This window comes from Ictidomys tridecemlineatus, chromosome 3, assembly GCF_052094955.1.
Source record: "Ictidomys tridecemlineatus isolate mIctTri1 chromosome 3, mIctTri1.hap1, whole genome shotgun sequence".
Lineage (NCBI taxonomy): Eukaryota > Metazoa > Chordata > Mammalia > Rodentia > Sciuridae > Ictidomys > Ictidomys tridecemlineatus.
Genome location: NC_135479.1, coordinates 14,202,613 through 14,215,559, shown reverse-complemented (window position 1 = coordinate 14,215,559; position 12,947 = coordinate 14,202,613). Strand labels below are relative to the sequence as shown.

General features: G+C 34.0%; 1 protein-coding gene across 3 annotated transcripts in view; it reads right to left on the bottom strand.

The window, feature by feature from the left end:
• Smurf2 (SMAD specific E3 ubiquitin protein ligase 2) overlaps positions 1 to 12,947 on the bottom strand; it is a 98,124-nt gene that overhangs the window by 31,552 nt on the left and 53,625 nt on the right. For all 3 annotated transcript variants that reach the window (XM_078041870.1, XM_078041872.1, XM_078041871.1), the window contains 4 exons: positions 12,170 to 12,254; positions 9,726 to 9,809; positions 6,496 to 6,698; positions 3,847 to 3,931 (listed from right to left, as the gene is read on the bottom strand). In XM_078041870.1, the coding sequence (XP_077897996.1) occupies positions 3,847 to 3,931; positions 6,496 to 6,698; positions 9,726 to 9,809; positions 12,170 to 12,254 (457 nt within the window). The remainder of the gene's footprint in view (positions 1 to 3,846; positions 3,932 to 6,495; positions 6,699 to 9,725; positions 9,810 to 12,169; positions 12,255 to 12,947) is intronic.

Genomic DNA, 12,947 nt, shown 5'->3' with positions numbered 1-12,947 from the left:
GAGAAAAAGAGGGAAGGGAGGGAGGAAAATGAAGGTGGAGCTGGTACCTGAGTGGCCAGTGTGGAGAGAGAAAGGCCATCAGCAAGGTTGGGAAAGAAAACTAATAAACTTTCCCCAAAAACTGAGATCTCAAAATAATGAGGTAATTCCAGGAAAACTACCTAAAATTCGACTTCAGGTCTCGAGAACCCCAACTAATCAAGATCAAATAATAAATTCACAACCTAAAATCACCAAACACTTCAGAAAAGAACAACACTGTTAAAGTCAGGAGAAACAATAAACCAGAATCAGATCCCCAAGCACTGTCAGAAATCAAAAAGAGAATAGTGATGATATGCAGTTTTTTAAAAAATTAAAAGGTACCATTACAAAATGAACTATCAATGAAACGTTATTAAAAAATAAATGAAGGGGCTAGATTGTGGCTTAGTGGTAGAGCACCTGCCTAGCATGTGTGAGTCCCTGGGTTCAATCCTCAGCACTATATATAAATACATAAAATAAAGGTCCATTTACAACTAAAAAGAAAAAATTTTTTAAAAATAAAAATAAATGGTGATATTTTCTTAAATGGAACTTTTAGAAGTAAAAAACAATGATAGAAATCAAAGAATGAGAATTCTATTGATATAATGTAGAAACTAATTTTATATTATTTTATTTAGAATTTTATTGATCTACAGTCATACATGGGAGAGGACTGACTAAAAACGTAAAAAACTGGAAATAATTTTTATGTCCAACTGGGAACTGATTACAGAAAAATGGAATGTTATACAGCCATAAAAATACAAATCTGAGCCAGGCACAGTGGTGCATGCCTGTAATCTCAACAACTCAGAAGGCTGAGGCAGGAGAATCACAAGTTCAAAGCTAGACTCAATGATTTAGCAAGGCCCTAAGCAACTTAGTGATACCCTGTCTCAAAATAAAAAATAAAAAGGGCTGGGGATGTGGATCGATGGTAGAACACCCCTGGGTTAATCCTTGATACAATCAATAAATGAATCTGAACTTCAAGACTATAGCCAATATACAATAAAATGAATAATTAGGCCTTAATCATTACTTTAAACAGAAATGCAAAGCATAATAAAAAGGGACTTCTCAGATAAATTTAAGTGTATGGATATCTTTAAATGATAATTCAAGTTTATCTTTCTCGCTACCACAAAATCATTTTTCTTCTATATATGTCTTTCCAATGACTTTAAGTAATTTTAAAGAAAAGCTCATTATTTATTTATTTTTTTTTTAGAGTGGGAGAGAATTTTAATATTTACTCTTTAGTATTTGGCGGACACAACATCTTAGTTTGTATGTGGTGCTGAGGATCGAACCCGGGCCGCACGCATGCTAGGCGAGCGCACTACCGCTTGAGCCACATCCCCAGCCCCCCAAAAGCTCATTATTTATCTTCAATTTGATAAACAGAATCCAAAACACTTCCTTTCATAATTTAACAAATTCTGCTTTCTAAAAGTTAGGACCTTAAAATTTTTTCCCAAGCTTAACTTAAAAGATACAAAATTCTCTCTCTACTACTAGTTAAAATTTTAACATTTATACCACCAAGAAATGGCAACTTGATACAGTAATTAGTGATAGCGTATTTTGCTGGCTGCCACCCTCAAAAGATTCTAATTAAATTATATAATCAAATATTTTCATTATAATAGTTTTATTTATAAATAAATAGCAAGTATCAGGGCAACCCAACATCAGCTAGTCACATCTGTTTTTTGATTCAGTTACAAACAGAAGACTGAGTCAGCTTTAGGAAGGAACGTTCTCTTGACACTCCCTGGGTTTTTTATTATGTTGAGGGGGTTGATATACAAAACATCCTCACTTTACAAAGGTACACATGTACCACAGAAAGTTGATTTAGAACTCAATTTTGAATTCCAAGCTTTTTGGCAAATCAGGCTGCACTACTTGGTACTTTGTACATGCTCATTAGAAAAATAACTCAAGCTGGGCTGGGATTGTGGCTCAGAGGTAGAGCACTCCCCTAGCATGAGTGAGGCACCAGGTTCGATCCTCAACACCACATAAATATAAAATAAAGACATGTGTCCACCTATAACTAAAAAAAATAAATAAATATTTTAAAAAAGAAAAGAACTCAAGCTAGCAGTGAAGCATGCCTATAATCCCAGGTCTACTGGGAAAGCTGAGGAAGAAGAATTGCAAATTCAAGGACAGCCTGGGCAACTCAGGGGGACCATGTCTCAAAATAAAATATAAAAAGGGCTAGGGACTTATCTCAGTGGTAAAGTGCCTCTGGGTTCAATCCCCAGTTTCAAAAAAAAAAGAGGAAAAGAAAAAAAAACTAAATATTTAGTACCAGAATGTATTTAAAATTACACTAATTATTAAATTGATTTGTGTGTCATTCCATCTTCTTGAAGTCAGAATACAACTGATATTTTGGTTAACAAATGCAATGCCTACAGTTCAAATGTATAAGTTTTAATTTTTAAATAAAATGGAATTGGAATTCTAAGCTGTTTTCTTTATTCTTTTTCTGGTACTGGGGATTGAAGCCAGGGAGCTCTACAACTAAACTAGATCCTCAGCTCTTTTTAGTTTGTTTATTTGCAGTACTGGAGGTCGAACTCAGGGCCTTGTACATGCTCGGCAAGTGTTCTACCACTGAGTTATATCCCCAACCCTTTATTTTTTATATCAAGACAAGGTCTCACTAAATTGCAGAGGCTGGCCTTCAACTTGCCATGACCCTGTCTCAGTCTACAGAATTGGGATTATAAGTGTGTGCCACCATACTCAGCCACTTATTTTCTTTTCTGCATCAAAATGAAACTATTAAGGAACACATAGAAGATCACTGAATAATTTGTACAAGATTAAAATTTTTTAACTTAATAATAAAGCCTGACCAGAAATAAAACTTATCATCTCCTACCTATTTTTTCCTGTCTTTTTAAAAATTAATTTATTTATTTTAATTTGTTATACATGACAGGAGAATGCATTTCAATTCATAGTACACATAAAGAGCACAATTTTTCACGTCTCTGGTTGTACACAAAGTAGAGTCACACCATTCATGTCTTCACACATGTACTTAGGGTAATGATGTCCATCTCATTCCACCATCTTTAATCTCTACCTATTTTAAATGCAATGTTTTAGCCCATGTTTTGGCTTGCCTTTTTTTTGATACTTGGGATTGAACACAGTGGTGTTTTACCACTGAGCAACATCCCCAGCCCCGCCCCCCCTCTTTTTGTTTCCTTTTCCCAGAAACAGGGCCTTGTTAAATTGTTGAGACTGGACTTGAACTTGATCCTCCTACCTCATTTAAAATGAGATTGCAAACTGGGGGCAGTAGTGCACGCCTGTAATCCCAGTAGCTTGGGATTATTATTTGAGGCAGGAGAATCAAAAGTTCAAAGCCAGCCTCAGCAAAAGTGAAGCGCTAAACAACTCAGTGAGACCCTGTCTCTAAATAAAATACAAAATAGGGCTGGGGATGTGGCTCAGTGGCCAAGTGCCCCTGAGTTCAATCCCTGGTACCAAAATAAGGGAATAGGTGTGACTGCATATGCCACAATGCTCAGCTGTCTCACTTTTTTTTTAATGGGATCAGAAAAGGGGACTGGACACTGGTGGGGGGAACTGGTGAGACTTCAGAGAAACCGGTAAGACTTTCTACTGAATGTCAAACTCAAATGACTGTCAGAGTCAAACATATATATAAACTCAAACATATATATAAACTATTTTTAAAAGTTAAATATCTTTTTTAAAAACTGCAAGAAACCCAAAATAAGATGTATATTCATTGTATGAAGAGTACTTAAAATATATTCTTACCTAGGTACTCTTGGATCATGCCATGTGCTCACACCAGTTTGAGTGTGTAAGAAATATACCTGACCTTGTTGTGTTGTCCTCTGTTCTGTAAAATAAAGAAAACTAATAAGAAGAACAAAATTCAGAATGTCCAAATCAAATACTTTTACATACTCTGGGATAACATACTAATAGGGAAAATTTCCAAATTACCAGTCTATTTCATTATGAAAACCAGCTTCACAAATCACTTTTTCTGTTTCCTAGAAACAATTATATGAAAGTTACAGACCAGATATCTAAAACCTAACTAAACTTATAATGTAGTGCAATCGCAATGGAAAATAGAAAATAAGACTGTCATAACACCAATAAGTAAACAAGACAAAGGTAAAGAAGTGATCTCTTTTTTTGGAACTAGAGACTGAACTCAGGAGCACTTAACCACTGAGCCAATCCCCAGCCCTTTTTATGTTTTATTTTGTGACAGAGTCTCATTAAGTTGCTTAGGGCCTATGTTGCTAAGGCTAGCCTCAAACTTATGACCCTCCTCCTCAGCCTCTGAGTTGCTGAGATTAAAGACATACACCACCATCTGGGCCAGAAATGTATTCTTTCAATTATATTTAGGCTAAAACAGACACACAAAAAAGATGAGCTACAAGAAACACATTATAAAATCACAAACAGGTAAAGGGCTGGGATTGTGGCTCAGTGGTAGAGCGCTTGCCTAGCACATGCGAGGCCCTGAGTTCGATCCTCAGCACCACATTAAAAAATAAATAAATAAAATAAATGTATTGGGTCTAACTACGACTAAAAAAATAAATATTTTTAAAAAGTTTTTAAAAATTCAATATACAAGACAACAAAACCATTGTTAATATTTATTAGCAGAAATTTATTTATAAGCTTCTAATTAAGTCAATAAACTTAAATTGCAAACTTTAAAAAATTTTAAACATAAAAATGTTTAAATTCAGTTACAGATGACAGCTGTAATAATTTCAGCCTTGGTATCTACCTTATTTCTGTTTTAGCTGTACAAAATTTTTTTTAATCTAGATCACACAATATTATAAAAGTATAACTACTCCTATTCCAAATAGCTTGCCTTATAATCTCAAAGATAAATGGCGAAAGATAACTTTATTTTAAGACCTATACATTGACAATCACAGCTAGATTTTATTGAGCATTTTCTATGCCACTCTTTCAGATACTTCACATAAAATATCATTTATTCATGCAATAAACCTATACTATTGGTACTATTACGTTCCCCATATGTTCACAGAGGCTAAATACTATGCTCAGTGTAACATGGCAAAGCTGGGATGTGAACTGAGGTTTGTCTGTTTCACATACTGTAATCTCTGAGGCATAGCACAGTTAGTGGACAGTTTTTTTCTTTTCCAAATTATAGAGCTAAAAATGGCCCTGCACAATGGTGTATGCTTATAAGCCCAGTGACTTGGGAGGCTGAGGTGGAGGATTGCAAGTTCAAGGCCAATCTCAGAAACTTAATGAGGCCTTATGTAACTTAGTGAGACCCTGTCTCGAAATAAAAATAAAAAGGGCTATGGATGTGGCTCAGTGGTAAAGAACACCTGGCTTCAATGCCCAGTGCCAAAAGCAAAAAAAAAAAAAAAAAGAGCTAAAATATGTTATTTGTTGTTGTTTTTTGGTACCAGGGATTGAACACAGGGCACTTTATACTACTGAGCCAAATCCCCAGCCCTTTTTTATTTTTTATTTTGAGACAGAGCCTCACTAAGTTGCAAGTTGTTGAAGCTGGCTCTGCACTTGCAATCCTCCTGCCTCACTTCCCAAGTTGCTGCCTCCTGTAAAATATGTTTTAAAATAAAATTAGAATCATGAATTTGCAGAATAGTTGTTTAAATAACTCAATTAAAAATAAGAAAACTTAGATTAGGCAATTCCCAATGTTGGTCATTAGGTGTCACCATCAGTCCAAAATAATTTATCTACAGTCAGTGCTAACAGGGCAAAAATTTAGTTAGCTTTTTAGCAAGCAAGCGATGCCAGTCAAGTTCATAAAATGCTAGTGTTTGCAAGGAGTGATTAGAAAGTCTGTATTCAATTAGAAGATTCACATTATCTTCCACATGAAATTCTATAATTCCAGGAAATTACCTAAAAGTAAAATCATCTTATACAAAAATGTGACTAAATCATTTACAATAATCCCGTCACTCAGATAATCAAAAATTATAGATAACAAAGAACAATAAACACCATAAGAAATACGCCTTTGAAATTATTCCTAAATATGTTTATCCAAAACCAAAAACCACACTGTATGTCTAACTTCAGATGACCTTTATCAATAATAATGCTACCATACCTTTATACAGTGCCTACTTGCAGAGTTGTCTCACTATGATTCAGGTTTCTCACAATACCTTGTGATAAGGTATTAGTCACATTTAATTTTAAAAGAGCATAAAAGCTAAAGTAATTAGTCAAACATTGGTTAGGTAGTCTTCTAACACTTCAAAGATTTTTCAAAGTTGAGAGGTTTTATATTTGCTTTTATTTTCATGCAGAATCCCTAAGCCCAGATTAATAAATTTTTAAGTTAATTTTTGTTCTTAGAAACTAAAATTAGTAAGCCACATTTTATTTTTCCTTTGCTAGTAGTCATACCATAGCCTTCTGGTAGGTCTGGAGGAGTGTGTAAATGTGTCCTGCTCATATAATTTCTATGTCGTTGAGACCTGACTCTCCTCTCTGCCAGCCTGGGATCTGAAGACTGTCCACATGTTGCACCATTTGTTCCACTAATTGGAGTATTCTCATCAACAAAGCAGCTAAGAGGTCTGCCAGGACTAGAATATTCAGATGCCGGTCTATTGAAAAGTAACAAGGAAACAAAGTTATCAATTTAGATATCAAAAGTAGAGTTCTCTACAGTAACAATCACTTATCATATAAGAAAATGGAATGACTGATACAAACATAATGATTTAAGAACTCTCGCACGCAAAAGCAAGCCTGAAAGCTTTAGGCACCAGAGAAATGGAAGTGATTAGCATGTCAATTATATATTTAAATATTGGTTTTAATTGCTTTTTATATAAAGTCCAGATATTTATAGATTTGAATACTGGATATACAAAGCATAACTCAACGTAATACAACCGACCTCTCAGACCTGATTTCCCATCATTCTCCCTCCCAACTTAGCTTCAGCCACACTGATACTCTTTCTGTTCCTTGAACTTCTCAAAAGTCATTTTACCTATAGTCCTCAAAAACAGTATCTTTTCATCCACCTAAAATACTCATTTCTCCTATTATCCCTGGGCTTGGTTCTTTTTTATCATTCAAATCATAATTTACACTTGATGCCTCATTAAGAGGTCTTTCCAATCTTCTAAACTAAAGAAGTCATCCAGTCGTTTGATAGTCCAGACAGAACCCAACCTATGATAGTTCACCTTATGATTTTTTTGACTTTACAATAGTGCAAAAGCAACCAATGTTTATAGCAACAGTACTTCAAATTTTTATCTTTTCCTGGGCTAGCAAGTAATACACATAGCATACTCTCAAAATGCTAGACAACTGGCAGGGAACTGGAGCTGCCAGTCAGGCTTATGATCACAAAGTAAATGACAGATAGTCTACAGTACACTATGTTGCGTGTGGTATGTTAAGTATATTCAATGAATTTCTGACTTAAGATATTTTTAACTTACAATGGGTTTATCAGATATTATCCAATCAAGTTGAGGAACATCCATACCTTGCCTTAGTTCCTCAACACAGCAGTTATCTCTGGTATTTTTCATTTTTTACAATCTTGTTTTTGTTCATATTCCCCCACTAGAATATTCATTGAAAAGGGGGGTGGGAAGTCTGCTAATTTTATTTCCTACTATCACCTAGTGCTTGTTGTGTTAGTACAAGTAGCTCAATAAATACCTATTGAATGAATAAAGGAAAGAAGCTATTTCTCTCTATCAAGGAGCTTTCAGACTTATTGGAAGTCTTCCAAAACAAAATATTCAAGAATTCATTTTTACAATAACATTTATAAGAACCAACATTTTATACATGTGGAAATTAATTCTATCAACTTAATGAATTAGAAGGAAATAGGCTTCATTCAAACACTGACACACATACCCATTCACTTATGCTCATTTATAATAAATGTGTTTTTCAACTTCAATAAAATCCTTGACAGTTTATGCTACAAATGAAACATCTTTAAAAATGGCAACATAAACTAAGCTTTACTTGACAATTACAATGTGATAGAGAAATTTTATGATTCCAATGAGCTAATCAATTAATTCCCAATAAGTAAAAGAGGTAAAGCTCATGAGAAGCAATCGATAATCTATTTCTGGTGCCAGTCCTGCCCAGTAGAAGAAAAAAAGCAAACAAAACACTGAACAGAGATGACAAATAAGCTTTGATTTTGCTTTTTAAAAGAGGAAAAGGTGAATGGATAATTATGAATGTAATGCACTCCACTATTGTCATGTATGTAAGAAATAAATTTTTTAAAAAAAGAGGAAAAGGCGGGCTAGTGTTGTGGCTCAGTAGTAGAGTGCTTGCCTTGCACATGTGAGGCACTGGGGTCAATCCTTAGCACCACATAAAAATAAATAAATAAAGATATTATGTCCACCTACAATTAAAAATATTTTTTTTAAAGTGGGCAAGGAGAACTAAGTCACTTACTCTATTCATTTTCAGTTACTTTAAAAGCATGTCTTTATAGTTCTCAAAAATGAGCTTGCACTCTGATGTCTTTATAAATTAAGCTCCATAAAAAAGGGACTATATGTCTACCATTCTTCAAGGTTTAATTCAGAGTCACCTCCTTCACAGTTTTCCTTTGCAACTTCAACCAGTTCCTCATCACCCACTCTAAGGTAGGTGCCCCTCCATAGTGTTCTTATCTTGATCACAGACCTTACTTGGACTTGATATAATATGATCTCTTTATGTGACTGAAAGAATAGAGACCCTGTACACATATTTTATAATGACCATTCAATAATAGATGTAACCACAAGCTCAAAAAAACCCCACAGATACCCAGAAATAAAATGATTATTCAATTTATTCAAGTGATTCAATTAATAAAGATATATATTGGTACTGGGGAATTGAACCCAGAGATACTTTACCACTGAGCCACATCTCTAGTCCTTTTTATTTTTTGAGTCAGGGTCTCACTAAGTTGTTTAGAGCCTTGCTTATTTGCTGAAGCTGGCCTCAACCTGTAATCCTCCTGCCCCAGCCTCCTGAATCGCTGGGATTATAGGCATAGACCACCATGCCCAGATCAATTAATGTTTATTAAATAATACCATAGGCCCTGGCACTCCAATACCAGGATGACCTGTCAAACAATCTTTCTTGATGATTATTACTACTTGGGGGGTGGGTACCAGGGATTGAACCCAGGAGTGTTTACCCACAGATCCAGAACCCAGCTCTTTTTTTTATATTATAGACTGTCTCCATTAGTTGCTTAGGGCCGCAATGCTGAGACTGGCTTTGAACTCAAGATCCTCCTGCCTCAGTCTCACAAGCTGCTGGGATTATAGGCATGTACCACTGCACCCAGCTGTTGATGATTACTCTTTTTTTTTTTTTTTGGTTGTAGATGGACACAATACCTTCACTTTATCAATTTATGTGGTACTGAGGATCGAACCCAGTGCCCCATGCATGCAAGGCAAGCACACCACCACTGAGCCACAACCCCAGCCCCGATGATTACTTTTTAAAAATGATAGCAAATATCTGCTCTAAAATCTACGAAAACAATCTAGTAAAGATGAGAGATAAAAAGAAAGGAAGTTCAAGAAAGTGACTAGCAAAAACTATCAGAAATACCTATATGTTCTTACCTTGTTGGGCGTTCCCATTGTGTAGTTCTTGTTATGTGGTTAAGATACTGAATTCTTCCAGAGGCAGTTCGCCTTTCTTCCCAGCTTAAATAAAAATATTGAAAGATAAGGCATTAATAGGATTTAATAGGAAACTAGGACACTGAAGATTTTCACTGTAATCACAAAGGTTATCTACTATCACAAATCAGACCAAATGGAAGGATCAAATCACAGAATAAAGATTTTTTTTCAATTTACTTTAGAACTACATGATATATTTTATAAAATGCTGAGCTTCTAAAATATTTACACTGAGATGTGACAAATATCTTTCCATCAGCTACAGTGAGAATTTTCAATGATGTAAAACTCAAATTATACTAATTTCGTAAAAAATGGCACTATTAAAAATATGTTTAACCATAAATTAATGTAGCTATTAAGCACAAAACTAAGCATTGGAATCCAGGTGGCCAAAAAAGAAAAAAATCCTCTCAATTTTTTAAAGTAAAATTTCAAAAAGCATATATTTAAAAAGCTTTCAAAGCAATCTATCTATCCAAACTATTTTTTTTTTTTTGATGGTGCTGGGGGTTGAACCTAGGGCCTTGTGCATGTGAGTCAAGCACTCTACCAAACTAATTTTTAAAAAATCAAGAATGCCACTTACCCCTCAACTTTTTATTGCAAATCATATAAAGAAAAAGGCAAAGGACTACAGATATGTAATATTTTCACCAAAATATTAGCAGAGTTTTGGGGAGGTTAACTTTTTAGCAGAAAATGAAAAAGATGCTAGGGGGTTCCTCCCCCCACCATAGTACAATAGTCATGGGCAAGTTAGACTAATGAGCCCATATTGCTATAATCGCTCAATATTAATTAATTATTTCAATCTAAACCTCCCCTTCAAAATTATCATATTCTACGTCACATCCAGGAAAGACTTAACAGACATCAAAAAACTGAAGTGGTCTATAAACAGAGTTAATTATAGCAATTTTTAATAGTTTAAATAAATTGAGCAAATACCACAGCTTAGATGTAAACATTTCTGTCAAAAGCTGGGTGAGATGGACCACGCCTATAATCCCAGCAGTTAGGGAGGCTGAGGCAGGAGGATAGCAAGTGTAAAGCCAGCCTCAGCAACTCAGTGAGGCACTAAGCAACTCAGCAAGACCCTATCTCTAAATAAAATATAACAAAGGGCTGGGGAACAACAAAGTAGCTCAGTGGTTGAATGTCCCGAGTTTAATCCCAGGTAGAAAAAAAAAATCCATCAAAAATAATTTGAATTGAAACAAAACCAATTATATACTTCAAATGGATCCAATTTATTGTATGTAAATTACACTTCTTTAAAGTTAACTAAAAATACTTTAAAAGTTAAAAAAAATTAAAGACAAAATTAGTATCAAAGATAAAGAGTAGTGATAGAGCTGGGGCTGAGACTCAGTGGCAGAGCGCTCGCCTAGCACCTGTGAGGCACTGGGTTAGATCCTCAGCACAACATAAAAAATGAATATATAAAATAAAGGTGTTGTGTGCATCTACAACTAAAAATATTTCTTTAAAAAGATAAAGAGTAGTGATAAAGATCAAGAGCTTAGGAATTAAAACTTAGGTATGTGCTCCAGCTCTGCCACTTACTATGTGAGCTTAGACAAGTTACTTTACTTCTCTGAGCCTCAGTTTTTTTATATGTAAAATGAAAGAGTGGCAATAATAGTAATAACAGAAACAATAGTAGCTAAAATTAAACACTGTATGCAAGATACTAAAGTGCTTTAAGTAAATGATTTCATTTAATTTTCTCAACAATTTATATTATCAATCATCCTTCTTAATAAATAAATAAATATATATAAACTGAAGCTTACAGAAGTTAAATAAATCAATTAAGGTCATAAAGAAGAGTAAGGACTGGAACCAAAGTGATCAAACACCAGAATTGTATGTTCTACACTACCTTCCAAGATGTTTTAAGAATTAAATGATGTAATGTTTATAAAGTGCTTATAACAGTATTTGATCCATACATGTTCAATAAATGCTACTTTGTTGTAATTACTATTACCCAAATTATCTTTTCCAACCCTCTAAATAGAGCAATGTTTCAAATCTAGTACCTACATGGTCTCTTTGGAATAATTTAATCAAGCAAAAAAAGTTTTTCTTTTAATAGATAATATGTGTAGAAGAGTTATATTTAGCAAAATATTTTCACTTGCTTCTTTGTCAAAACTTTTTTTATAAAAAAATCAAATTTAACAGACCAAACTCATAGCCTATTTTATAAATTTGTTATGACAAGATCCTTCTAATTTTCCAATTAGAAAGAAAACCTTCATTATGAAATTGATCAAGCAAATTTCTAAAGCATATAGTAAATATCAACTTTTTTATTATTTTACAGATAATCTTTATATATTTCTCTAATGATTTTAGTGATATTAGCTTACCCATCTGGTAAATCATTATCAAACAAACGACTGCAGTCCACAACTTGTCCTCCTGTGCCTATTCGGTCTCTGGACTGAAGACTTACTATTGTAAACAACAGAAACATTACTAAGATTTATAGAAAGAACTATTACAATCTAAAATATCTTATCTTTAGAAGGCATCTGGCTTAGCTTTTTTTAATACCTTAGTAAAATCTATAGTTTATTTTCACATAATTTTGCTCTTTAAGAGTAATGTTAAAAAATATTAGGGTTTTCTACACTTTCTCATGTTCTTGGAGAAAAGTCTAATTTATTATAATGGGGCAATCCAAGGTCACTATTGGACTTAAGAGACACAACACATTAATGGTATACTCATGTATAAAGAGGTTAGAAAATCTCACATTCATTTGGGTTTAATTCTTGATAATCTGACCATCTTTTAAAAATACCCCAAATTTGGCAATAAGCCAGTCCTTACACTCTGTGAGTTTTAACAATATGTCATCCTATTACACTAGTGCATTGTAATACCATCACTATAAACAGGACATATGAACTGAAAAGTGGTCTCTATCAACTAGCTTGGCACTGAAACCTTGGACAAAATACTTACCAACCTAAGGTTGAAAGAGAGAGAGAGAGAGAGAGACAGAGACACACACACACAGAGTAAAACGTTTGATGCCTTACTATTAAACAACAGAAACATTACTAAGATTCATAGAAAGAACTATTACAATCTAAAATATCTATCTTTAGAAGGCATCTGGCTTAGCTTTTTTTAATACCT